This window comes from Ixodes scapularis, unplaced genomic scaffold (assembly GCF_016920785.2).
Source record: "Ixodes scapularis isolate PalLabHiFi unplaced genomic scaffold, ASM1692078v2 PGA_scaffold3__209_contigs__length_174095766, whole genome shotgun sequence".
Taxonomy (NCBI): domain Eukaryota; kingdom Metazoa; phylum Arthropoda; class Arachnida; order Ixodida; family Ixodidae; genus Ixodes; species Ixodes scapularis.
The window spans coordinates 24,120,574-24,146,017 of record NW_024609868.1 but is presented as its reverse complement, the minus strand read 5'-3'; the positions used below and the strand labels follow the sequence as shown (position 1 = coordinate 24,146,017).

The following is a 25,444-nucleotide window of genomic DNA, read 5'->3' as shown; positions in this document are numbered from 1 at the left end:
CATTGCGTAATGCCACAGCGCAGAGTTAATTTTGAGGTCTAAAGCGTTTTAAACAAGGTATAAAAATGCTTCAATGTAAAAAATAAGTTGTAAAATAATTGATTAATTTACGAATTAACCGAATACTTTGTAGTCGCCGGTTCGTTTCTCAGCCAATAAATGAGTCAATAGTGGACATTTATGTGGGGTTGTCACGGGTATTTTTTTGTTTGCGTCGCTGTAGAACTCAATATATTGCATTTAATTACTTGACAATTTCTTAAGCTTTTGTGACGTTATATTTTGAGTACGCAACACCAAAATTGTATCTTTTTTTACGAATGTATAAAAATATAAAGCACGCAAGACCCTCTAAAGCCGAAAGTATTAACCAAAGCACAAGTACAGTAACACATATCTGCATAACTCACACTTTTCTATTACTTCAAATGAAGCTTATTAGTTGGCACCCTAATGCCACCGAAAAAGTTTCTACATCTTTTTTCTTTGTTTGCTACTCCTTTCATCAGCTCAAAAACTTTAATTAACGTGCCCGTAAAAAAAAAAAAAAGAGTAAAATTAGGCTATGTATAGATACCAGATGTTAAGCATTATACCAAATTACCCAATAATAGAATAGCGTGCTGGAAAAATACGAGCACGCACTGCACGCGCTCGTGTGATCTTTACAAAAGATTCGATAAAATAGGGCGTTATCAAACGCACGTTCAACGGACAATTTGTGTAAGATTTTTTTAAAAATATATAATAGTTACCGCTGCAGATACCAGAACGTGAAGCGCGTGTAGCTGGGCTCTCGCCCGCAGCTCCTTAGTGCTCGACTTATTTACCAAAAGTTACATTTTGCTCCCAAAAACTGACTCCTCCATTTATATTATCGTCATACTTTAGAAAATCTATTAAATTCCTCTTTTATCCGATTAACAAATTAATTTACTGACTAAGAGCAACCATTCATGGCTTAGCAATTCGTAAAAGCAAGTTTATCCGGATTCACGCAAAAGTACTTTCCAACTTTCCGTCGTGTTAAAACACACGTGCATCCACGCTCGCACATGATTGATACTTCCGGATGTAAAAAATGCCTTGAGCGACGAAAACCACCCGATTGGGGGTAGGCTATTTGATCCGCCTTATTAGCCCAGCCCTTTGTGACGCCTGCCTTCGACCAGGCCGGACTCCGTGACGCCAGTTCCCTTTCCAACCGAACTGCCTCGGCTATCGATCGTGAGGGAGGCCGTCAGCTCTGACGTAGCCTACTACACGCGGGAGAACAGTTTGCGCCGCTGAAATCAAGTGGCCGGGGAACACGGCTCCGCTGACGTCAGCGATCGACGCAACTCGTATCGACGACACGTCGAGTCGGCCTCCCTGTGTTGCTCGGGAGCTTTCCGAAAGGCCAGTTGCATACTCCCTTTCACTCTAAGTCCTAGCGCAGCCGAAGTTACGACCCGATCCAGCCAGTTAAGCGGCGCCAAAAGTGCACCATCACGGCGAAGTGAAACGTAGTATAACGCTTTCAGTGATCATGGCTATGCAGCTTTTCAGCGCTCATCCCCCGGGCGAAAAGTGCCGACTCACTGGGCTATGGACGCGTGCGCGACGTCTCTAATATTCACCAGAAAAGAGCCGCCGCGCACGTCCAGAAGGCGCTCCACAGACAAACAGACAAAGATTGCAGCGCTCAGAGACCGATTATTGGAATGGTGTATACTTCGTTTCGTCGCAAGTCAGAGCGAAGTAGGAGGCTCGCAGCCAAGGAGACGCGTGGAGCACCTGACTCCTTTAGCCGATAGCAGAACACGTGCAAAGAGTAGTAAAGTGGATAGCAGAGCCGTATATGTAGAGAGTTTGGCCATTTGTTGGGAAGTATAGGAGACGAATGAGGAGGCGCCATTGGCTGAAAGCGGGCTGGGCATGTTCCAGGGCGTCTTCAGAAATTCGAATGTGACCAACCAGAAGCCGGAAATAATACCCTGGCGGTGGTCGCGAGAAACAAACCTGATAACTGCATTAGAGGAACTCTCGATGACTGAAAATATGGTACACGTGATGTTTCAATCACGCTCATCCAAAATAATGGTGGAGGAGTGCGACTAGCGGAACGATCGACATAATCCGTAAGCCAAGCGCCGAGGGCCGGGAATCTGCCGTCCGAGCGGTCACACTCTGTCCGAGTAAAACAGAGTTGAGTGGCGCATTCGTTTCTTACATCTTTCTGCATGATCATGATCAAAACAACACGTGCACCCTATTTTAAACCACGAAGAGTTACTACGCTTCACTCTTACGCGCTTATTAAAACCATTTACGAACATAGACTTTTGATCAGAACTGTTTCTCGCTACCACCGCTAGGGGATTCTTTTCGGCTTCTGGTTGGTCAAGAGAGCGTGCCAAGCCCTCTTTCCGAGTCTGGTGCACGCCCTGGCTCTGCCCGCGCCTCCCATTGACCAAACTCTCTACATATACGGCTCTGGTGGATAGTTGAGGCAGCCGGTAGTCGTTCTACACGATTAAAGGAAACATAGCGCTATGGGAGGAGGACAAAACGGAGTCGGTAGGACCGTGTATCACGAGGGCTTTGTTGGACCGGACGCACGTGCGAAGTATTTCGTGTTTTTGTCTGTGTCTTCTTCTAGTAAACCATATAGTTGTGAGTCAGCGCCTGTCCTGTCGCACATGTTCTTTCTCTTTGTCCTTGTCCCATAGCGCTGTTTTTTACTTCAAATCATGCACGTGCAAAGAGATGACGAACACCATGACGTTGCGCGATTGACGCAAATTTTATTGGTCCTAACGGCTCGTAGCGTCGGTCGTGCTTTGACTTAAGGCCAGTTCTCGCAGCGCCATTTTTTACGATTTCTTACGTGACACATAAGTCCCCGAATGTCGCATGCCAAGCCAACTCCTTGAACTGGTAGCCACGCTTAACACGAAGCACAGATGTCTCGGTGACTCGAGGTGTAAGCAGACGTAAGCTTTCGTAACTTAACGTATAACTTAAAGAAACGAGGCCTTGTGAACCAGCATTAACAGGCCTATTCACGCAGGAGCGTTTCCTTGCGTTTCCTTACGTTACGAATAAGTCAGCGCAACATCCGTGCCTTTAATGTCGCCGGCTACTCTACTCCTTAAACTGATTGCCACGACTAATTTGAAGGACTTATGTCTCAATGTCTCTCGATAGCCAAAGTAAGCTTTCGTAACGTAACGTATGGAAACGGTGCTGTGTAAACCGGCCTTAAAGGAATGCTGAACCAACTATTCCACTGTTCATAATAAGTGGCGCACGTTATTTCCACAAGCCAGCAGCCGCCGGTGTGCGCGAGCACACGCAAAGAAATTGATGTCACAGTTCTCCATTCGCGTTTAAGATGTCAGTGAGATGTGTGGACTACGGGAAAGAGGAGAATAAAGACAAGCGTTGCTACTTTTACACTTGTTCACACATGCAGCGGAGCGCTACAAGCATAGCGGTGACCTCGCGCTAAGCGCGTGCTGACGGGAGCGTTCACCAGCTTTGTGTGTATATTATAAAAGTATATGAGGGGGAGCATCGCACCGTCCAAACTGTTGCTCATGGTAGAGGATAACTAGCTGACGACACGTGAGCCACTAAAATTTTGGCCATCCTAGTTTCTCGATACAGTGAAACAGGTCAAGGTTTTCTCGCGGTTTTCTCAGAGATCCACGTCAAGTTCCTCCTTCACCCTCACCCCCCCCCCCCCCCCCCCCTCCAAAAAAAAAAAAAAAAAAAAATTTTAATTAGAGCGATTGTTTTCAATTTATTCATTAGATATTCTTCGTGCATTCGCGCCTTTCTCGAGATCCAGCGCACGTGAAGATGATGTGTGCATCACGCGTTGGACAGGATTTATTTTAGGGCCGAGTTTCGACATGCATCCACGAAGGACCTCTGGCCCTTGACACGCGTTTGAAACGTGCATATGAGGACTTCCTAAAATGCCTTGTGAATTTCGCCGGATTCCTCATTTACGTGCAGAATTATGATGTATTATTTATTATTTGTGACGTCACAACAGCACCATGCTTCAACGTAGGAATGGGTTTTGGGTATGAAAATAAAATCGGTCCGCTCTTTTCACATAAGGCCATAACAAACAATGAAAAATGAAAACTTTTGCTACGAAAATGACGAAACGAATAGAAGTCACATCTCTAGTCTGTTGCTGCATAAGAACTGCAAACTAGCCACCGTCCCCAAATTCCCGGGGAGTAAATGGCAACACAAGAGCACTCAAGAGCTACGCCCAAATTTTCTGACGTTCGGGAAAAAGAAGCATATAATGTTATTCCCCTATTATTTTTATCAATATAAGCGCCCCCACCCCCTCAAAAAAAAATTCAAAAATAAAAAAAAAATATATATTGAGGGAGCGCTTTTGTTTTTTTGCAGTTCTGATGCGCCTGTTTTTTTTTTTTTTTTTTTTTGTATTTTGCAACAGAGGCTTTTACGAACCACTGCAATGGTAGCTCTTCTTTTCAACGATGAAACAGTGTTCTATTCTATTTTGTAAGTGCTCTTTGCGGCCAAACAGATTCAAACACTATCACTGCTTGCAGCTGCGGTTGCTCATAACACGTTGTAGAGGGGCACTACACAAGCAAGTGTCGTTACTCGCTCGGAAAACGGGTTTTCTTTTTGTTAGGGCGTAGAAAGAGAGGGAAAAAGGGTGGGGGAGGAAGCGTATGCTTGCGAGTGGATTTCACCGTGCCAGACTGAAGGTAATAAACAATAACAAGCACGTACGACCTCGCTTTTACGTGCGCTCTCCTCTACCATTTTCATGCGAGTTGGACGCGCTTAAGTGATCTTAGCTTTACCGTGTTTTTGACGCCGTTGCTAGGAAGAAAGAAATTTTCATCGCAAACAGGTTAAAAAAAGAAGATAATAAAGGCAAAGAGAGCCGGTGAACTGGTGCGCTTATCAGCGAGGGCTGCCCAATAAAACCTAAAAAAAAAAAAAGAAAAAAAAACCTGCGCGTTGGCTACATTTACGCAGAGCAGGTGGTGGACCAATCAATGCAACTAGTAAACAAAAATAAGCAAAAACAGGAATTGTTGGGATTCTGACACTCGATTTGCGCAAGGAGATGAACGAGCGTGCCACCGTGGATTTTATCAAATAGGACTTTAGAGTCAAATTGTGACGTTTTAACCTGCGGCTTTTATCTTTTTTTATGATGATTTCAATCTAAGATAAGCAACTACAAAAACTGTTTTTGGTTGTGGTCGCTCACAAAACGCCGCCCGTAGATCGCAGAAAATAGTTCACCGCGCGCTTTGCGAAAACATTTACAAGCGCACGTTCTTTTCTTTCTTTTTGAGCTTATTAGCAACGTGCGCGGCCAAAAGCGTCGCTGTGGTCAGCTTTCCACGATTGGCCAAACCGTGGGCATATGAGCACTGTCAGATTGTCAACTTTGACGGTGTTAGTTTCGGATTGCGATGGCTCCTAGCTTCTCTTGTGCTTTTTAAACACACCATCGAATTTGTCATCGCACCCTATGGTAAGTAGCCAGAATAACAACTGGTGACGTCACGGCGAGGCAAATCCCAGTTGTGACGTCACGAAGGGAAACCATAAGAGGGCGCCACCGAAACATCTCGGCGCTAATATCGGACGATTCGCAGAGCGCAGGTACAGATAGAGATGTCGGATTGCTTAATGTACTCGGAGAGTTAATATAATTTGCGACCTACTTCCGTCCTAAATGTCGTTAAATAACTTCACAGCACAGTATATACCTCAAAATGTCGCGTTTCTTTTATCTCTGTAACTTACCAGCGCGCTCCGATTCGCCGAGTCAAACCGAAAACTCCGCAAAAAGAAACGAAAGGAAACAAACAAAAAACAAAACAAATTAAGCCTGCAATATCATTTCGTACGCTCACATCAAGACGCACTTAAAAAAAGAACTGCATTAAGAGCAGTTATATGGCAGCTCCCGTGACATATATTTTCGTTCGGCATATTAAGAATTTGAGACGACTTTCCGATGCCATCTGATCATCATCACAAAGATTCTACAATCGAAGCTGCGGCTAAATGACAAAAAACAAGATTAAGAATTAAAAAAAAAAGTAAAAGCTTTTCAAAGTTGGCAGCATGAAGATTCGTGCCGTTTCTTTAGAAGCAATAAATGTTTTGGAGTATAACATAGATTGCGAATTCCAAGCGGTTCATTCCTTCACGTGGCTCGACCTCCAAAAAAACACAGAAGGCAGTCTCGCGTCTTCAGGATTCCGTCTAATATTGTTTTTTTTTTGTTTTTTTTTGTATTATGTAGGTTAACGTTAAAACTCGGTGCTAACCGGGCATTTTTTTAAATATAATAAAAAAAAAAGATTTTTTAAGTAGTCGCTTGCTGAGCTTTCTCAGTGCATTAAGAATGTTGGCAATTTGAATGTTGTAAAAGAAAGGAAATAACACGCATGCATCTCTGAGAGCGTCACGGCAACCGAGTTACAGAAATATTTGTTCGTTTTTTGTCCAAATTAATTTGCGTGAGAATGAATCAGAAAAGGCTTTCTCGTACGAACATATTATCGTAGCTTTAAAGAAAACTCCGCTTCGTTTTTGTTTTTGAAAAAAAAAAAAAAAAAAAAATGCAGTCCTCTTCAGTATTACCTCGTCTCACCTAGTCTCACCTAGTCTCACCTTGTCTCACTAAGTCCAACTAAAACCGTGCAGTACAGCCAAAGCTACAGGAAAAGGAGGGAAAGGAGGAACGGGAGAGAAGGGCTGGTATTCCCCCTTCCTCCTTTCGCTCCTCTTGAACAGGTCGAGAAAGGCTCTCTCCCCTGTAGCTTCGGCTGTACTGCACGATTTAGTGAGACGGAGTATAGGAAGACCAGAAGTCAAATATTACCACCTAGTTTTGTAGAAATGTTTCTTAAAAGGTCCGACAAACTTTGGAACGCGCCAAGATGCCGAAATCGGCAGACTCGAGCGGGCGACTTGGGGCGCAATCTACAGCGCAGTCAAGGCTACAGTGTTGTTGGCGTAATCACCAACATTAAACTTAACGTCCTCAACATTGCTAAATTTTGTTTATCATGGTGTTTGAAACTCGAGACTGTGGTAAAATTTTTTATTTTTTTTTTTGGGGGGGGGGGGGGGGAGGGGGGGATTGGATGGGTTTAAAAGTAGTATTGTTCCTGAAAAGTGAACGAAGGGTCTTAATGTTTATTGTGTTCCAAAGCTCAGTCGCATTGTTTTGAACAAAGGATGTGTCTGGGAGGGAAGTTAGTGATGATTGTATCGAGAATGGCTGTGTAGTGTGGACACCTCTAAGAGGTCATTTGGTGGCTGATTTATCTGTATCTAAGAGCCCAGTCGGTGCGTTGTGAACGAAGTGTATCTCCGGGAGAGGGGTTATTGGTGTCTATTGGGCTATAAGTATATGGAGCGAGAGAAAAGAAACGCTTAAACTGCATTTGAGAAGTTTTATCCGGTGCTTTCTTTCTTCGACTTCAACGTTTCCTATTTTTTCTCTCACCACAGTCTCGGGTTTGAAACATCATGATTAACTATCACAAGATCACTTGCACACTTACCGCCTTTTCACCTTTTGCTCGTTTTTATTTCTTCGGGCACGAGTAGCAGATGACGTCAACAGTATCTCCTCTCGACGTTGGTTCAACGCTGTACGCGTGATTGGCGCGCCTGCACAGCGCTCCTCAACCTAGGGAGCCGTCCGGACGTCTCCCGTGTCCCAACCGCCGTCGACGTCTGGCCGGCTGTGATTAGGAAGTTTGAGCAGACCCTGTATCCCCCTCCGCTACCCGGAACTCTACAGCCAAGGCCATTGGCAGGCAGGCGCAGCAGCGGTTTCTTCGTAGCGGAGGGCTGGCGGAGGGAGAAACACGGTCTACCAAAACTCCCTATTACTAGAGAACTTTCGTAGATCGTTTTCGCCGTCCCACAACGCTCTCCGCAACCCACTACGATACCCTGACCTCTACGGCCAAGGTCCTCGGCGCGCAGGCGCAGTAGCGGCTTTTTCGTTGCTGAGGGCTTAGCGGAGGGGGAAATGTGGTCTACGAAAACTCCCTATTGTCATATGGAGTTTCGTTCCCACTGCGTGCACAGACTGATGCCGTAGTTGTGCAGACGTCGTCGGATATCGTAGACGCCAAAACGGGGTGAAAACTGCGGTGCAGACGACTCGTGCTCCTTGCACACGCCCACCCCGATCCCACCCGCCGTAGCGTAGAGAGTCGCGTTACCACTCGTACCACGTGGTAGGCATGTTTCTGCCGGCCCGAGGCCAATGTTGACCGGCGGAGCCTAAGGTTTGCTTTCGGTTTCTGGTCATGTTTAAAGTAAGATTTCACGAAATACATCCCGATTTTCGCGAAGCAAATGAAGTATTGCCTTTTATTATTGTTTTTTATGTGAAATCACCCGTAATCCAAAAATTTCAGGAAGTGAGCAAAGTTGACATTCTACAAGCCAAGAATACGGGCGCAGGATAGCATTTTTGATGTCAAAAACTTATCGATCTCGTCATCCAACATACACGTCCCGGAAGATTGTAACCAATACCCGGGTGCTCTGTGGGGAAACCAGATGTGCAGTCCTCGCTACCGAACGATAGGCAGGTTACTTTGAATACATATCGTAGGCAATACACAATTTTTTACGTAACAACGACACCAAGCGGTGGGGAGCTCGCCCAAGGTTTGACGTCCGGAAGGAGGTAGTCGCGCTACCTCTCCAGCCTCCCCCGCGGAGGACGCAGGAGATGTAGCGTAACTCCCTTTCAGGACGAAAATCGTAGTTCGAGCACTAGCCGCTGCGTAAGAAGGGCCATGCGCATGCCCAAGACTCTGCTTTAAAAAAAAAAAAAAAAGTTAATTGAAGGCGTCTCCCGTTCGCGGCATTAGCAATCATAAGCTCTCAGGGACTCAGCGCCAACGGTCTATGAACGACGCATTTCCACTGAAGTTCCGCGTCTCGCTTATTAAACTTACAGGTATAACGGTCCACTTAGGCACTTCGTCAGAACACACGCGCTGCATCGCAGTCGGCTAATTCCCGATCCGCGTCGCGTGCTCCACGGCAGCGCCGGGACGACACCCGTCGACCGGTCGTTGGAGCTCCTAATGGTCGCGGCTTTAGAGGACCCTGAGTGCAGCCATATTTCACCGAGGGAAGCTGTTAGCCTTCGTGAACGTGAACACGCGTCTTTATGGCTCCTGCGCCGCGCACGGGGCAGCAGTCCAACCGGGTCTTCTAATCTTGTTAGACGGGAAGTGCAAGCGCCTCGGCGACGTCGTTGTTCAACCCCTGGACCGTCCTAGGGCCTCTTCGTAAGCACAAGCTACTCCCCTCTTATCCGAAAAGATGGCAGGTGTCGTTTTTGCTTCCAGTCGTTTGATATTCCCGCCATTTGAGGATTTCAGGGGCCTTGAGTTAAATTCAGCTAAAGAATAGACCGATTTCACCAGCCCGGGGCTCTAACCTGGACACCTCGCAAGAAGGTCGGCGAGGTCGCCAATTATAGGGATTGTCCAACGCCGCACTTTACCTTGGCCACTGGACAATCGCAGCGCGGCGCTGGATAATTTTGGCGGCGGGCAATGATGCTGGCTTTCTTGCCCAGTGTTCAACTAAAGCCTGATTCACATAGTGTGATTTTACATGCGATTTCGCAATTGCGACGTCGCTCGTGTCACTAAAGAAACTTGAGGGAAGTTGCGCACGTGCCAGATGTCGCAGCTGTTAGTTTGCGAACAGAATTGCACCATGTGAATCGGGCTTTAGAACCCCACTCTGGTTTGGTCTGGTTACACTGCCGCTGTCGTGATGAATCGAGGGAACTTCAGTTTTCCTGCACGTGATGGCAAAAGCTATGGTGTCTCGCGCGCTACCGCATGCTTCCTGAGAGAAGGCCGGGCAGATAACCACGAGAGTGGCCGACAACGGATGAGAGGAGAGCCACTTGACTGGCGCCCCGCTGCGGCGAGACGCTGAAACACACTTCTCCCGAGCGAACAAGTGTGTTTCGGGTCCTCGCCGCTGCAAAAGCTGTGCGCTGACGTCGAGGTTCCCCGAGAAATGGTTCTTTGATGCTCTGCTGCGACCGGGCACTCTATGACTCCGTCGTCGAACTGCCAGGCTTTGTGAGTACAGAGGAGGCTATGTTCCTGCTGGACTAAATTTATGGCGGCGTCGTGCCTGTGCCGAACGCTGGGTGAGATCGGCCTATTGTCCAACCAGCACGTTGCACGTGTTACATTATCAGTGAGAGTCACGAGCTGATTCCTCGATTGTAATGCGAAAGCATTACCTGTCCGATAGAGAGGAGCCAGCGCCGTCTGTAACCGCGAAAAACGGCACCTAAATCGGTTAAGACGCGTCATATCAGATGTTCTGTCACGAAAGCCGGCGAGGCCGCTCGGGGTCAAAGCGGTCGCGCCTCGTAAATGAAACACAAATAAAAGCACAGCTACGCAGATGCCTCGTCACGGAAGCCATCGTGAAGCAGGCAAGGTTCGCCGCGCCTGCGCAGTGGGAGAGCGTGATGTCCCCGCCGCAACGCCATGTGCGATAGGAAGACATGGCGCGCTGCTTGTAGGAATGCGCTGCGTGTAGGAATGCTTTCGCATTCCTACACGTCAGCAGTTTTAAGTGTGTTTTTTTAATAACCTGTGGTGACGTGTCAGTCGAGGCACGTGTCCGACGGATGTATTAGTTGCATAAAATTACAAAACTTTACGTTTACCCCCCCTTCCTGGCCTAATCGTATTTCAAGCTTGAACACTTGCTGCGATCTTTTTATTGTTCGCCGTGACTGAGCGTCTCCGCGTTCTTCAGAAAAGTGAACTAACATACTTTTTGTTACAGTGTAGCATACAATGAAACAGCACACACCAAGACGTCTAAACAGCATAGCGAGAAGCAAGGACACGTGAAAATTGCGTGCAATGAAGCAGTATAATGTCAAAAGCAGCACGTGTGTAGAATGCACTTAAAATTGAAAGGATAAAAAACACAAAAGACAAGGACGAGACGAGAACAACTTTTCGTCCTTTTTTAATTTTAAGTATCGTAAACATTTTAACACGCTCGACGTGATCGCTGTTGAATGTGCGCAGCCTGAAAAAAAAATGCCTCAAACTCAATTATTTTGTTGTTTTTGTTTTTTAAGAGGCCTTATAAACCATTTCAATATTCGCCCTCTACGATCCGACTTTTTTTTTTTTTGCTAGGTTGTCAGAAGCCCCGTTATGAGCACCACCAGAAACTATTTCTGTGTGTGCTATATTGACGTGTACCTGGCGGAGTTGGAGTTGGCAACGCAAAAGGCCTCCACGCGGAAGAACGAGGTTCGATCCCCAGCTTGGCCCAGTGTTCTATCAATATTGGCTATTCTTGAAAGTTCAAGGTCACTCTCGGCTGACATCGTGTTTGTCTTGTGTTCCGAACGTTCCAGAACGTGCCGCGTGTATACATAAAAGCAGCGGTTGAGGCACCGGTTCGGCATAGGGTGACCACCTTTCTGCCAGCGAAATGCGGGACACGCGGAGCAGGGGGGGGGGGGGGGGGGGGGGGGGGGGGCGAGCAGGTAGAGTAAATTTACGAGCACGCACAGGGATAGGCAGTATTTCAAATACAAGTATTTGAAATACATAATTCAAATACAAGTATTTGAAATACGTAATTCAAATACAAGTATTTGAAATACGTATTTCAAATACTTTGTGTATTTTGCATTTGTATTTAATTACTATTTGGGTAATGTATTTGACGTGTGCATTTAAATACTATAACATGGGTATTTCAAATACAATTGTAATTAAATACAATTTTGTGAGCGAAAATACATCCCTCAAATTTATTGTCACTTTCCAGAGCAGGATGAAAACTACGTTCTGCACCGAGTGTTCCTCAATCAAGCACAAGCGTTTAGTGACTTTGTGATTACGGTGCTAGTCCAGGGCAAGAATAGTGACGAAATCGACGTTCACAGGCAATCATGTCGTATTACACCTGAGACTGCGGTGGAAGAAATCGGAAGAACTTTCAGTAGAAGGAACAGACACAGAGAACGTCTGTTCCTTCACATTCAACACTGATCACGTCGAGCGTGTTAAAATGTTTACGATACTTAAAATTAAAAAAGGACGAAAAGTTGTTCTCGTCTCGTCCTTGTCTTTTGTGTTTTTTATCCTTTCAATTTTAAGTACATTCTACACACGTGCTGCTTTTGACATTATACTGCTTCATTGCACGCAATTTTCACGTGTCCTTGTTTCTCGCTATGCTGTTTAGACGTCTTGGTGTGTGCTGTTTCATTGTATGCTACACTGAAACAAAAAGTATGTTAGTTCACTTTTCTGAAGAACGCGGAGACGCTCAGTCACGGCGAACAATAAAAAGATCGCAGCAAACAGACACAGAGAACGTCTCACAGGCAGACTGGCTAAATAGGTGCCTGTGACAACTTGTGATGCTTTCCAGCCTGATGTCCCTCCATATTTTTGCCTGGGACATTCTAAATGTTCCAGATTTTTGTAACTGGTGCGAGTTGCAACAATAAAAAATCCTCTAGCTAGTGCTGCGCGTCTTGGTCGTCTCGGTTCTTTGTTGGTCTATACCAAAAAGTAATCGACAAAAAAAAAGCTGCTTGAAGCTCTGTACTTTCTTCACCTATTACGTCCAAGCTGATTAAATTTTTTTTGTGATTATATTTCTATTACGTTACTAGAGCCTCGCACACTAACTTCCGAGTGTGCAATGCAAAATTAAAATGAGATACCCAGAAACCCGTTGCAGGTGCCCTGAAGTCGCTGACGCAAATTTTGAGGAATGTATTTGGAAAAGTATTTAGAGGAGACCAAATACATTTGGTTGTATTTGTATCTTGTATTTAAATACTTTTTTTGGAATTGTAATTAGATTTGTAATTAAATACATTTTTGACGAAGTAATTTGTATTTGTAGTTCGATACATATTTGCATGTATTTTTCGCATCCCTGAGCACGCACATCACGAACCGAGGCTCTGTTAACACATTTATTATCCTGTGCTGTTTATACACTCGCAAATTGTATTGCAACAATTAAGCTAAAAAAAAAGGTTTATTTTCTAGTGATATATTTTTTGTTTTAAATCTGTCGAAGTTGCAGACATAAAAGTCAACTACAGCAGAACTCGGTGCTTCAAATGAAATTAAGGAACAGTAAATTTTTTTCGGGTTATTGCTTACTTTCAACGCTTACTTTTATCGACATAATTATACGCACATCTTTAACATTGTGAATCAAAGTGGCAATGCAGGCGAGTTGGTTCATCGTTACAAAATGGAATCAGCGCGCAAACTACGAAGACACAAGGAAGAGAAATTGACAGGACAAGCGCTGGACTTCAACAAAACGTTTATTGAAAAAAATTTTCAATAAACGTTCAGTTGAAGTCCAGCGCTTGTCCTGTCAATTTCTCTTCCTTGTGTCTTCGTAATTTGCGCGCTGATTCCATTTTTTAACATTGTGTTCTTTTTCGACCGTTGTGAGTGGCAGGCTTCTTGCCTTGTGTAGCGGTCTTCGCCTAAAAAGAAATTTCCACAGCAAACCTTTCGCATTGAAACAACGATGTGAAACTAGTTACAATCATTTATATTTAAACTTTTGGGGAGCAATTTTCTCTTACAATATTTTGCCACCAAGGGGAGAGGCACAACGGCGCACACGCGTCGGTTCTCCTGCAAGAACGACGGTCGCTTCCCGCAATATTTGGATAAAAAATGTCGTACCATTGCGATTCACACGATTACCAGCGCCTTCCGCGCTTCCCCGTGCCCCGTTGTTCGGCAGTACCGTTAGTTGCAGAGCGAATTTCACGAAAACCTGAAAGGCGGGACATTTTGAACATTTTGGAATTTCTCGCGGGACGCGGGACACGAGCCCTCAATTCGGGACAGTACCGCGTGTCGCGGGACGGGTGGTCACCCTAGTTCGGCAGGATAGTTCGCCTTTCCTTCGATGATGCAAGATGCTGGAACCTTTCTCTTTGAGCTTAGAGACACAACTTCGCCTCGTTAAAAAATTCGTGTTCGGTTTTACGTTTTTTCATCATTAGGGAGCTTAAAGGAGCCGTGTTTGCACTTCCGCCAGTACGATGGGCCCTGCGGTACGCACTGCGCATGCGCGACCGCAGAAGACTCGCACATGCGCAGTTCGTACCGGAGGGCCCATCCTACCACGTCGTATGTGCAAAACGATTCCCTGAAACTCTCTATTGTTCCGTTCGTGACGATACCGTATTTGCTCGAGTAACAGCCGCACTTCTTTTTAACGAGGCCCTTGAGTCTTAGTTTCCTGCAGAACACACATTCAGTCAATCATCGCGTTCCGCATAAAAAATAAATAAATATAGCGTAGCGAATAATGAGGTAGAAAGCATGGTTCTCCGTAGAAATTCCATGTGAGAGTATAGCATTTTCGGACAAAGACGTTTTCTCTGTCCCGTAATTCGCTGCGATTTTTTCTGCCGTTAGCGGTGATTCGCTATCTCCGCGCTCCGCGAAAAAAAAACAAAAAAAAAACCCGCAAACATTTCTTTTTTTTTTTTTTTTTTTTTTAATAAACAGCACAGATATATATATTTTTTTTAATCAAAAACGGTTTATCAGACGCCGTTCGCGCGTTCACAGCTCAGTGGCTCGCCACTCTTGCATGGATGGTAAAGCGATGGAGGCATTCAGCTATTGCAGCGTGGAAATACAGCGTTGACGTACATGATAGAACCTATCAGACACACGCGTTACAGCTACGGACGCCGACAATTTAAGAAACCCTGAACGTTGTGAATCCCAAGCGTAAATATACGTAAATATAATTCTTAAGTTGGTAGTGGCCATATACAGCTCTATCCGCAATACACTTTCTTCGAAATGGTCCGCTATCTAATCATCCCGATGTTATTTCAGTATAACTTGGCAAACGGCAAAACTTTCTACGGCCCCACTACTAAGATAACAAGAGCTCGGAATCGAGGTCCGGATCTATTGTCCTAGCGTCCTACGATCGCATAATGAGTTCGTCTGCTTTCCAAAAGCGTATTTACGCGTTCCGAGTTTCGGGAAATCAAATAATCGCCTTTCAGCATAAGTGAGAAGCTCTCGCTTTCATCATCAACTTACACGTGGAATGCCTGCTTTGTCCGACGCCTTGGAGAGCCCGGTTTATAGATTTCAATCACGTTCAATTATGTAAATGTGTTGGCTCAACGGTTCTGCGCAATATGTACGGCACTTGCGTCAGTGGCTGACGCGCTACAATGGACGACCGAACAACGCAGTGTCTTGAATGCCCTCTTTATACGTAAGAAATGTATGAAAATTGAAAGTATAATTCCACAATAAACAAAATATATATTTGCGAAAAAATTAGATAAAAGGTTTTGTCATCTTCGAATGTCCACAATATTTGTATTGACAAATGATTTTTTGTCCCATATTATGAGTATAGAAAATGAAAGGCGTTTACAGTTCTCTATAATGCTGAATTAGAGCGCAGCTCTTGAGGAGGAGGAGAGGAGGGTACGTAGACGAGGGTATGCCCCTTTTCTTCCTACGTACCCTCCCCTGCTCTCCTCCTTCCCTCCTCCTCCTCCTTTAATCCTCCTCTCCTCCTGCCGTTGAATTTGTTCATGTGTCACGTGACACGAAGTCCTGACGTCATTTTCCCCGCTAAATTTAGCGGGGAAACTGAGTTGGTGTTGAGGTGACGGGACGTCAGCTTCCCTGCAAAATGTAGCGGGAAAATTTCTCCGCTCAGTTTAGCGGGAAAACGTCCCAAATGCAACGCGCGCAATTACGCCGACGCCGCTCAACCCGGAAACGGACGCCTAAGAGCTGCGCTCTAAAAATTCGAAGTACATTTTGAATGGTTCGGCGACCGATTTCTCACTCCTGCCAGTTTCAACATGACACAGCGTGGAATCACAACTGCGTGATCAAAGCTGCCAAATACGGATTTACAATCGAACAGCACTGGAAACCGTTCTCGTGCTCAGCAGATAATTTACTAAACGCTATTTCGAGGAAAACTGATTTCCGCAGTACAGAAGCGTCTTTTTCCAAAAATGTTGACACAAAACAAAACTGTACCCGTTAATTTCTATACTATGCAACCTAAAGGTGAAGCACAAACGGCACCCCCAAGTTCAGTGTTTAAAGGCACACAGTTCAAAGAGAACAATATGTGTCTTCGCAGTTGTTACAGAGTGACGTAGCAAGACACCACGCTCTGGCACCGCGCGTCCGAGAAATGCGCGCCTACTGATAATGCTATCGCATAATCAGTAGGCGCGTTTTTAGAATGCACTCTAAAAACGTCTGTGCGTCTAGTTTCCCGGACAACACTCGGAGAGCCAATCGCCGCAACTTACGGAAGCAGCTCAGCGAATGACGATGCCGAAACATATGTGTAGACCAAAAAACGCAGTCTGAGTTGTGACATTAAGCAATGCAAGCGTGACGTTTTGCATTGCCTAATGTCACAACTCAGACTGCGTTTTTTGGTCTAAACTTATGTTTCCGCATTGTCATTCGCTGAGCTGCCTCCGTAAGTTGCGGTGATTGGCTCTCCAAGGTGTTGTGCGTGAAAGTAGACGCACAGACTTTAGAGTGCGCCCGAATAAAGTGAACGTTCTTATTGTTTGCTAGAATGTAGTTTAGACAAGTTTCTATAACAAATGACAGTTTATGAAACGTAGGACGTGGTTAATTATGCGTCTTGCTACGTGATTCGTTGTTTGGCACCGTCATCGGCTCACGCAGCAAGCTCAATGGTTGCGCAGCGACAAAAAAAAAAAACACTTGGTACACGCCATGCCCTGAGTTGCTTACGCTGTCAGTTACAGCACAAAAGTTTAAAATTCATTGCTTTAATTGTGTATAAACAACTCTCGAGCAAGCATGGAAAACTTGGTTTCGTTCTTTCGTACCCCGAATATCATAGGAAATTATATATCGTATATATGAAGAACAAACACTGTAAAGCGAATTCATCGAGTGATTATGGCAGAGCTATGGAGGGATAAAAAATAAAAAAAACACTAAATATGAATACACTTTTTTTTTTCCTACAGCGACGTCTCTGCTGGGCGGTCTGAACCCCGAGCTGTACCGGGTGTCGTCGGGCGACGGCGCCTTCGGGGGCCCCGACGACGGCGAAGAGCGCTCGTTCCCGGAGAGCCACCGGGGCCGCCTGTGGTTCGCGCTCCACTACGAGGACGCCAGGGAGAGCCTCGAGCTCCGAGTGCTGAAGGCGAGGAACCTGCCCTCGAGGGTGTGCGGATCGGTCAACTGCTGCGACCCTTTCGTCAGGTGGGTGGCTGCTGCAGCTCGTGGGAAACTCGATGGGGCAGCATAGACGCTCTTAAAGCCACACTGTTCGCTGCAAACACGATGGCTGAACTGTCTGCGCATACACCTCATGCATGTTCTAAGCATGTTTGTTTTATACACATGCATGCCTCAAACATGTTTACAGACAGTTTTCTGTATGACCATTGTGACCGTAATACATGAAAGAAGTACGCCTCAGGTGGCGTCTCCAAACTGCCTTTTGTATGGTGTATCAGTAGCTTAACCGCGACTTATGAAATACGGAATGTCTTCTTTTCCGCAACACATTTGGCAGAGCCAACCGCCACAATCTTTAGCGGAGTTTGGCGAATGAACAAGCTAAAAATATCTTTAGACCTAGTGCGTCATGTCCTACGTCACCTACTGTAGGCCAACGCCGGCGAGTGCGATTGGTCATCGCCGCACCCCTGACCCATCATAGGCGGCGGCCATGTCCCGAACTCTCTGCCCCGCTTGGTCCCGCCGTGTAGCATAGGGCCCTGAGACGTGGCGTGGTTTCGTATGTTCGCGCTTTTTGCTTGGTGGTCCGTTCAACGGCGTTCTGATGGGCTAAGTTCGCAGTTGCTCAGACTGCGGAGCAGTATTAAGGTGCGCGAGACTGGCCGCGTTCTGCTCTCTCATGCCCATGTCCCACTAGGGCGACAGACAGAAACCCACAAAAGCGACGAGCCTCAAACAAGAGATTTTCGCGATTTGAGGGGCTTTGTAGAATAAAGGAGGCTATGCTCAAACACGAGCATCATGCGCGCGAAGGTATTCTTGGCAGACTTGCACTCGCTCGTGCTTACTTCCCGAGCACCGAACAGCTAAACGCCTGCCAAAGGTACTATCGCGAGCTTGCTGCATGGCTTTGAGGCTTGTCGCTGTATTTTGTTTCTGTCTGTCGCTCTAGTGGGACACGGGCATTAGGCTGCCACCAACTACAGCGTGAGCGAAATGGATTGGACGCATTTTAAACTGATCGCATAAATCGGTTTCTTAACTTATCGCACTCGGATTTACTACAGTGGTGCCTGAAGGTGGTGGAAGATTTCTCTAATATTGTGGAAAAATTGACTCATCCGAGTAAATCATGAAAAAGCAAAAACTATATTTTTATATATTTTGCATGTATATAAAAACATACTTTGTGTTACTGTGGCGCTTATTTGAGCGAAATAAAGTGAAGAGTAGGGAAGCCAATTATATTTCCTTTCCATGTCACAAACTTTTCAGTCACAGTAAACGCCATAATAGCCCAAAATGATTTTTTAATGATTTTAAGAAAAAAAAAAGGCATAGCGATAAGTTTTCCAAAAACAAAACCACCTTTTTTTATTTTAGAAGTTTAATCTATTCCTACTCTTAATTTATAAATTCCCCAACTTCGATCACCTCTGTAGTAAATCCCAGCGCGATAAGTTAAAAAACAGATTTATGCGGTCGGTTTAAAGGGATACTGCAACGAAATTTCCGGGCTTATTTTTTAGTCTACATGTATTCAAAAGAGCAGTATCACATCGGACACACCGATATCCTGCTAAAAATGAAACAAAACGAATTTTAAAACGATTTAAACGATTAGCAAAAAGACCCTGGTGGATGTCACTAACGCCTCGTTTGCAATGCCCATCCAGGAACCTTGACAGGTAGTGACAATAACTGTCTCGCCTCCGGTCACCACGAAAGAAGAGGAGAAGGAAGAACTCCCCTCTTCCCGAGAATCTTTTTTGTGTGTCCCAGAAGTCGCTATTGTCCCTCTACAAGATTATAGAGGATTAACCCGTCAATCAAAATTCGTGCGAAAGCAACCGCTTCGGTGGCTGGAACGACTACGACATCCTTTCGACGTCAGCCTGCCGCAGCTGACAAAGTTCGTCCCGAGACGAATTACGTCACAATTGCGGGGGATGTCACGTACTCTCCACTTGCTGCTCTTCGAGCGCTTGCCAGAGTGGGTCGTTTATGACGAAAAATACAGCCACCAGGCTCAACATACAAACGCGTTGTCATTTACGGATATTGTGGATCATATTCCACTTTTTTTTTGTAACACGACGGATATATTTCAAATATCGTTGAAGTATCCCTTTAAAGTGCGTATATGCAACGCTAAAAAGAAATGCGTCCCAGTTATTATCTGTTCGAATTATGCGGTCGGTTTTCGGTTAAAAAACCAACAACAAACATTTAATCTGACATAAACAAGCTTTAGCGGCCCATGACGCCCAGCGCAGTGAATACGCTTGTCCTGGCGCGATGGAGAGGTTCCACGTCTAAAACTTCAAGAGAAAGGAAACGGTTGCTGTAAAAAGCTAAATTTGTCATTCGCCGTGATAAGATACTTCGTTGATACCCAGTCTTCTGTCTATGACCGTAACAGTCAGAACGTGTCAATTCATGGAAGAGTAGATTTTGATGGTAGACAGAAAACAGGCTGAAGACCGCGCCTATCGTTCGATTATCTTGTAGTCTGTTAAGGGCTGGGGGACGGACAGGCTAGAGACCGGTTTTCGGCTACATGGTGACGATGTTTCATGAGACACAATTAGATGATGGTAGCGTTGGTCAGTCCCCTTGTGTCTCCGCCGCGCGAGTCCGCGGGCGGAGAAAGAATAAAGCCGAGATGAAGTGACGATACTGCGTCACCGGCGGGATTCTGGTGTGATTTGTAATGGCTGTTGGCTTCGATGAACATGACGTCCAATAGCCCCTGTCTTTGGCCCGGAGGTTTATGTCGTCGCAGCAGCAGCTTCTCTCGATGTTAAAAGACGAGGAAGACGAAGACCCGTTGATGTTGGTAATTTCGGCAGATATTTGAAAGGCTTGGTTTCGGGGTCATCCAGAGGGTCTTTGTCGGCCGATGGTGTTGCGAATTGTCCGTGTAAGTGCGCAGTGATTCGAGCACGTCCTCGTCAGGGCGGAAAAATAAAAAGGCTTAGAAAAAAAAAAAGAAAAAAAAAAAAGAAAACCCTTTTTATTACGCGTCTTTGTTGAGTTGGCTTTCCCTTTCAAATAGTAATTTTGCGGGGAAGCACACCCCTTTCCTTTTCTTCACATCAGATTGAGAAAAAAAATTTGGTGTTTGTATATTTTTTTTGAGTCAAAGGTAGAAACACGAGTTTGCGTTGAAATCCCGATTGCTTTTCTTATTCACCGTCAGGATTCAATTGCTGCCGGATGAGCGACGCTACCAGCAAACCAAGTTCAAGAAGAAGACGTGCAACCCGGTCTTCGACGAGAGCTACATCTTTCAGGTGCGTCAACGGTTTCCTACCTGCCACGCGCACACAAATCAACTTCTCATCCGAAGTCACTCGGCAAGCTGTCAGAGAGAGCTGAGTTTGTCGCCGCCTTGAAACGGCTCTGGCACGTTCATCTCGAGTGGTAACTTGTAGACACAAATAGTGACTAGAACTAGGGGAACTGTCAGAGCCACCACCTTACCGGCGTGTGTTGTTTTATGGTTGTGTTGATTATTCCTACATAATTTTAACTCCCTATGTTTCTCTCTTTCAATCTTTCTCTCCCTCTGTCTAATCTTAGCTCTTTTACTATTTTAATATTTTCTGTTTTTCTATTTACCTCTTAATAGTTTCATTTCTTTTTTTTTTTTGTCTTGAATTTTCTTATGTGCACATCTATCTTCCTCGTTTTCTTTTTTCTCTCTACTTTTTTATTTTATCTTTCTCTCTCTTTCGAACAAAGTACTAAAAAATGCTGCCATTGAAAAAAGAAAAAAAAAGCTACGTATCTCATAGGGAAAAAAAATCGATACCGGGTTGGTCATTCTTATGGGGCCTATATATTTAGGTGCATAGCGTTTAAAGGAATTAGGTCTTGCTAGTGTTTGAATAATTACCTTATTCATAATGGCGATGGACTATTTAATTACAAAAATTAGGTTGCTGGACATTTTTAGAAAAAAATTTATCAGTGCGTTATAGAAGCATTATAGAGGTCAGCGCCGTCCTGTCGTGTTTGTTCCTTTACTCTTGTCCATGTTTCTTTGCCGCTGTTTTTTCCCCAAAATGTGCACCTTAAACCAACTAGCCGAACACATCACATTACAGAAGGGGTTGGAACTCGTAACCCGTGCTGCGTCCTTCTGGACTTTCAAAATGCGTTCAACATCGACGCATTTGTGCTTTTTTTCCCCGTCTGTTATTAACCTTGTTTTCGCTCCGCCAGCCTTGTGCCTGCAGCACAAGCGGTAAGCTTTGCGCACCTTCACGCTTCTTTACGCGCTCTATGTATTTCAAAAACTTACAGGTTTATCGACTTTTGTTAAGGATCAATGAATACCTAAAACCGTAAGGTTATTCTTAAAAAAAAAAAGAAAAAAGTCAGTTATGCGCAACGAAGTAAGTGCTTACCTATGCGAAACGATATATATAGGCTCTGCGGCAATAGAAGCTCGCACAAACAGGTGCCAGCCATCAAGGGCAGATTCCCCCCCCCCCCCCCCCCAGCCACCAAGGTGAGCTTAGTTCTTATGAAAACAAGTTTATACACCAAGTTACAAAAATGTAATGGTATTTTTGGTACCATGGCATTTAGTAGGTCAACACTATAGACCAAGGTAACGATTCGTCCAAGTTATCAAATCTTTCCCTCCCTCTCCCCTCCTACCCCCGACCACCACCTTTTTTTTTTCTTTTTTTTTTTCTTCGGGCCTGACCTATAAAACCGCCCCATGACTGCATCCACGCAAGTTCCTTTGCGATCTGTGCTTTTTTGTAGAAAAGCGTTGATCGGAGTTCGCTGAGAGTTAACAATCCAGATATGTAGCCGTGTCAACTGTACTAATTGAACTAAATTAAACTATATATATATATAAACCAAAAAAAACAACAAGACGGTATATGCCCGGCACGGGAATAAAACCTGGTTGTTACCCCGGATACCGGTAACAGGTGTGTCGACATTACACTACCCCGTCACGCTTATGAATATGGGAAAACGCTACCAGTGATACGTATACATCGGGTGTGTGAAATTTGACGAAACTAAAGATATTCGATCCACAGGCAATCTGGAGAAAATATTCAACCGCGTGGCGCCTAACTAAAACATTTGATGGCACGAAGGAGGCGCTAGATATGTGTTCCACTAAATCGCATTCGAATTGCTCGTACTTCGTACGAAAAAACACGAAGTTTCTGTGCAAACATTACAACAAAATCATCTTCGGACACGCCTCGAGAAGGTTCAAAACACGTTTGCTTTGTTTATGCTTCTAACACGTCGACAGACAGTGTTACGGTCATACATTGTGACGGTCAGACAAGGAAGAAACACGCTTCAGACACATTGTGTAGACTGTTCTTTGTATACAATACGAGCAGAGGGACCGCGGATTCACGCTAACCCGGCATGCTCTTCGGCGCTCTCCATCTGACCGATGAATTCGACGGGATGAAACGTATCTAATCAGAGGAGACCCGGCTGCAATCAGTGATCGGGACGGCCTAACTGATTACAGCTTTGTGCCCCAGAATAAACGGGCGTTGCTAATTCAATTCCTGGTCCTAATTCGAGATTTTTGCCAGTTTTTTTCTTTTTTTGTTCCCCCGTCTAACTATTAAAATATATTTCTTTCCGCGCACTCTGTCTTATAATGTAAAGAAGGATTGTTTTTTATTTGATACAGATAAAAAAGAATGGGGTGACCTGCGCGAGGACGCCGTCTTCGCTGCGTGTTGTCGGTGGACATTAGAAGAGGCAAACAGAGACACTATGAGTTAGCGAATTAAATGAAATAGATAAATTAATCTTTATTAGTTGTGGACCACTTCGCATTTGTAGTATTGAAGGTAGTCATTATTGCAGGCAAGACCAATTTATAAAAGTATCATACATAATACGGGCTTCAATATGATCATCAATCTTTGTTGGTTGTTTCATTTTTTTTTTTTTTACGTTTTTATCGCCTGTTTGGAAACTGGACACAGAAGGAGCGCCGCAAGCTCTGCCACAGTGACGTACTCGTGGCGGGAACGTCGTTCGTATCTCGGTAGCTTGCCAATGGTGGGAGCACCAAGGACAGCTTCCAGAAAAAACGACGAAATTCTCGTAACAAGCAGCTTTCAACGCTTCATTGCTGGCGGGGTCCAAAGCGAGCAAGAAAAACGCAAAAAGAAAAGGTTGATGAATATTTCAAATCGTGATGCTTTTTTACTCATTCTATTGATTAGTTTTCCTTTAATACCGACTGACGCAATACACACTCTTCTTGTAAAATGAATAAGTAATGAAGAACTTGAAAGGTTTGGTTAACTGGCCAACTGATCTTGACTCTTGTCTCCATTATAATATCCTCAAAGTCCGACGAACACCTTGTAAAAAGGGTATTTTCGTAACGGGTATATATATATATATATATAGGATGTTTTTTTTAAGCTTAACAGATTTGTTTAAAAAAAGCTGTGAAAGTTACACTTATGCCGCTTGTGGAGGTGAGTTATACGGCCAGGGGGACATATTATAGGGGGCTAATCGTAACAGTCAGTCGACTAATGAACTAAAATTCGTTAATTACCTTTTTAATTAATGAAAACAGACATATGGTTTCAATTAGAAACTTGCTCAGCCTTATCGAAAACTACTAAATCAGTAATTTTCAGAAAGAGTTTCAGCGCGTGAGAAGTGTAGTAGTGCACTAAATTTACCACTCGTGGAGCAGGTACAAAGCTAGCGGTTGCGATAAGGCGCCCGCGCGATTTTTCCGTCTCTTATCTAGCCCCAGCCTTGTACCTGCTCCACGAGTGGTAACTTTAGTACAATACTACGCTTCTCACGCGCCGAAAGTCTTTCTGAAAATGACTTATTTAGTGGTTTTTGATGACGCTGAGCAAGTTTCTATTTGGAACCATATGTCTATTTTCATTGATTAAAAACTTAATTATAAAATTTTAGTTAATTAGCCAACTGATCGTTACGCTTAGCCCCCTATTATATGTCCCCCTGGCCGTATAACTCACCTCCACAAGCGGCATAAGTGTAACTTTCACGGCTTTTTTAAACAAATTTGTTAAGCTTAAAAAAAACAACCCTATATATATATATATATATATATATATATATATATATATATATATATATATTTAAATCTTTATAGCCCGGGCCATACTTGAATTTGTGTCTCAGAACAAATGGAGGTTGAAAAGTTCAAAGTCGCTGACTTCTACAACAGCTGCCCGCATAAACGTCTTTTTCCTCTAAAGGTGTCGCAGAAAAACGCGGGAACGAACCGTATCAAAAGGTTAAAAGCGAAAAGACAAAAGTATGCAACGCGGAAAAACTGAAGGATGGCCAGGAATGTTCCTCTTGTCTTTAGGTCGAGCGTTCCTTGACATTCGTCAAAAATAAAATGTACATGAGAGAAAAACGCGTGTTAACATAAAATGGTGTATAATAAACTATTAGGTTATCAAATCAATTCGTTCGGTGCAAGGTTAAAAATATATATATATATATACCTATTTTTTGTAAAAACATTTACTTGCACACGTTAACACACAAAAAATATACAGCTTAAAGTCAGTCAATAAATAGTTCATTTGCGTGAAATAACTCAGGGGGCCGTGCAACGATATTCGCTTGGAATGTTTTTCCCTTTACACGAGTTTACTGGCACTATTGGGGCACAAGTATACTCGCACGCAGCGCCACCGACCAAGAAACACCTTTGTTGCGGTGTAATTTCAAGGATAAATGCGAACGTTTTCATTCAGTTTCTCCTTCGCAAAACTTGATGACGTAGCTGGGCGGTCCCATGGCCGCCCAGTGACGATATTTGAATGGGGCCCATAGATTGCACCCGAGCATAGCGTGAGCACTCAATTTGGGCTCGCGATAATCGATGGCTCCACAAGCGTTCGGGTAGCGGCTCGTGCCCCATCGCTGCAATGACAAAATAACCGAATCATAACCATGTCTGGAACTCAGCGCATGTCCTCTGCTTTGTCAACCCCAGCGCGTGGCTGTGGTGAACCTTGGCGGCATGTAATCGACTCCATGTCAGAACGCCGAATTCTCATTGGATGATTAAAACA

The 25,444-nt window shown here is 44.6% G+C and overlaps 1 protein-coding gene across 1 annotated transcript in view; it reads left to right on the top strand.

Moving 5' to 3' along the window:
- Positions 1-25,444, top strand: part of LOC8042068 (synaptotagmin-15) — a 177,582-nt gene that overhangs the window by 99,536 nt on the left and 52,602 nt on the right. The window contains exons 4-5 of the mRNA XM_040209224.3: positions 17,129-17,366; positions 20,551-20,644. Coding sequence (XP_040065158.1) covers positions 17,129-17,366; positions 20,551-20,644 — 332 coding nt within the window. The remainder of the gene's footprint in view (positions 1-17,128; positions 17,367-20,550; positions 20,645-25,444) is intronic.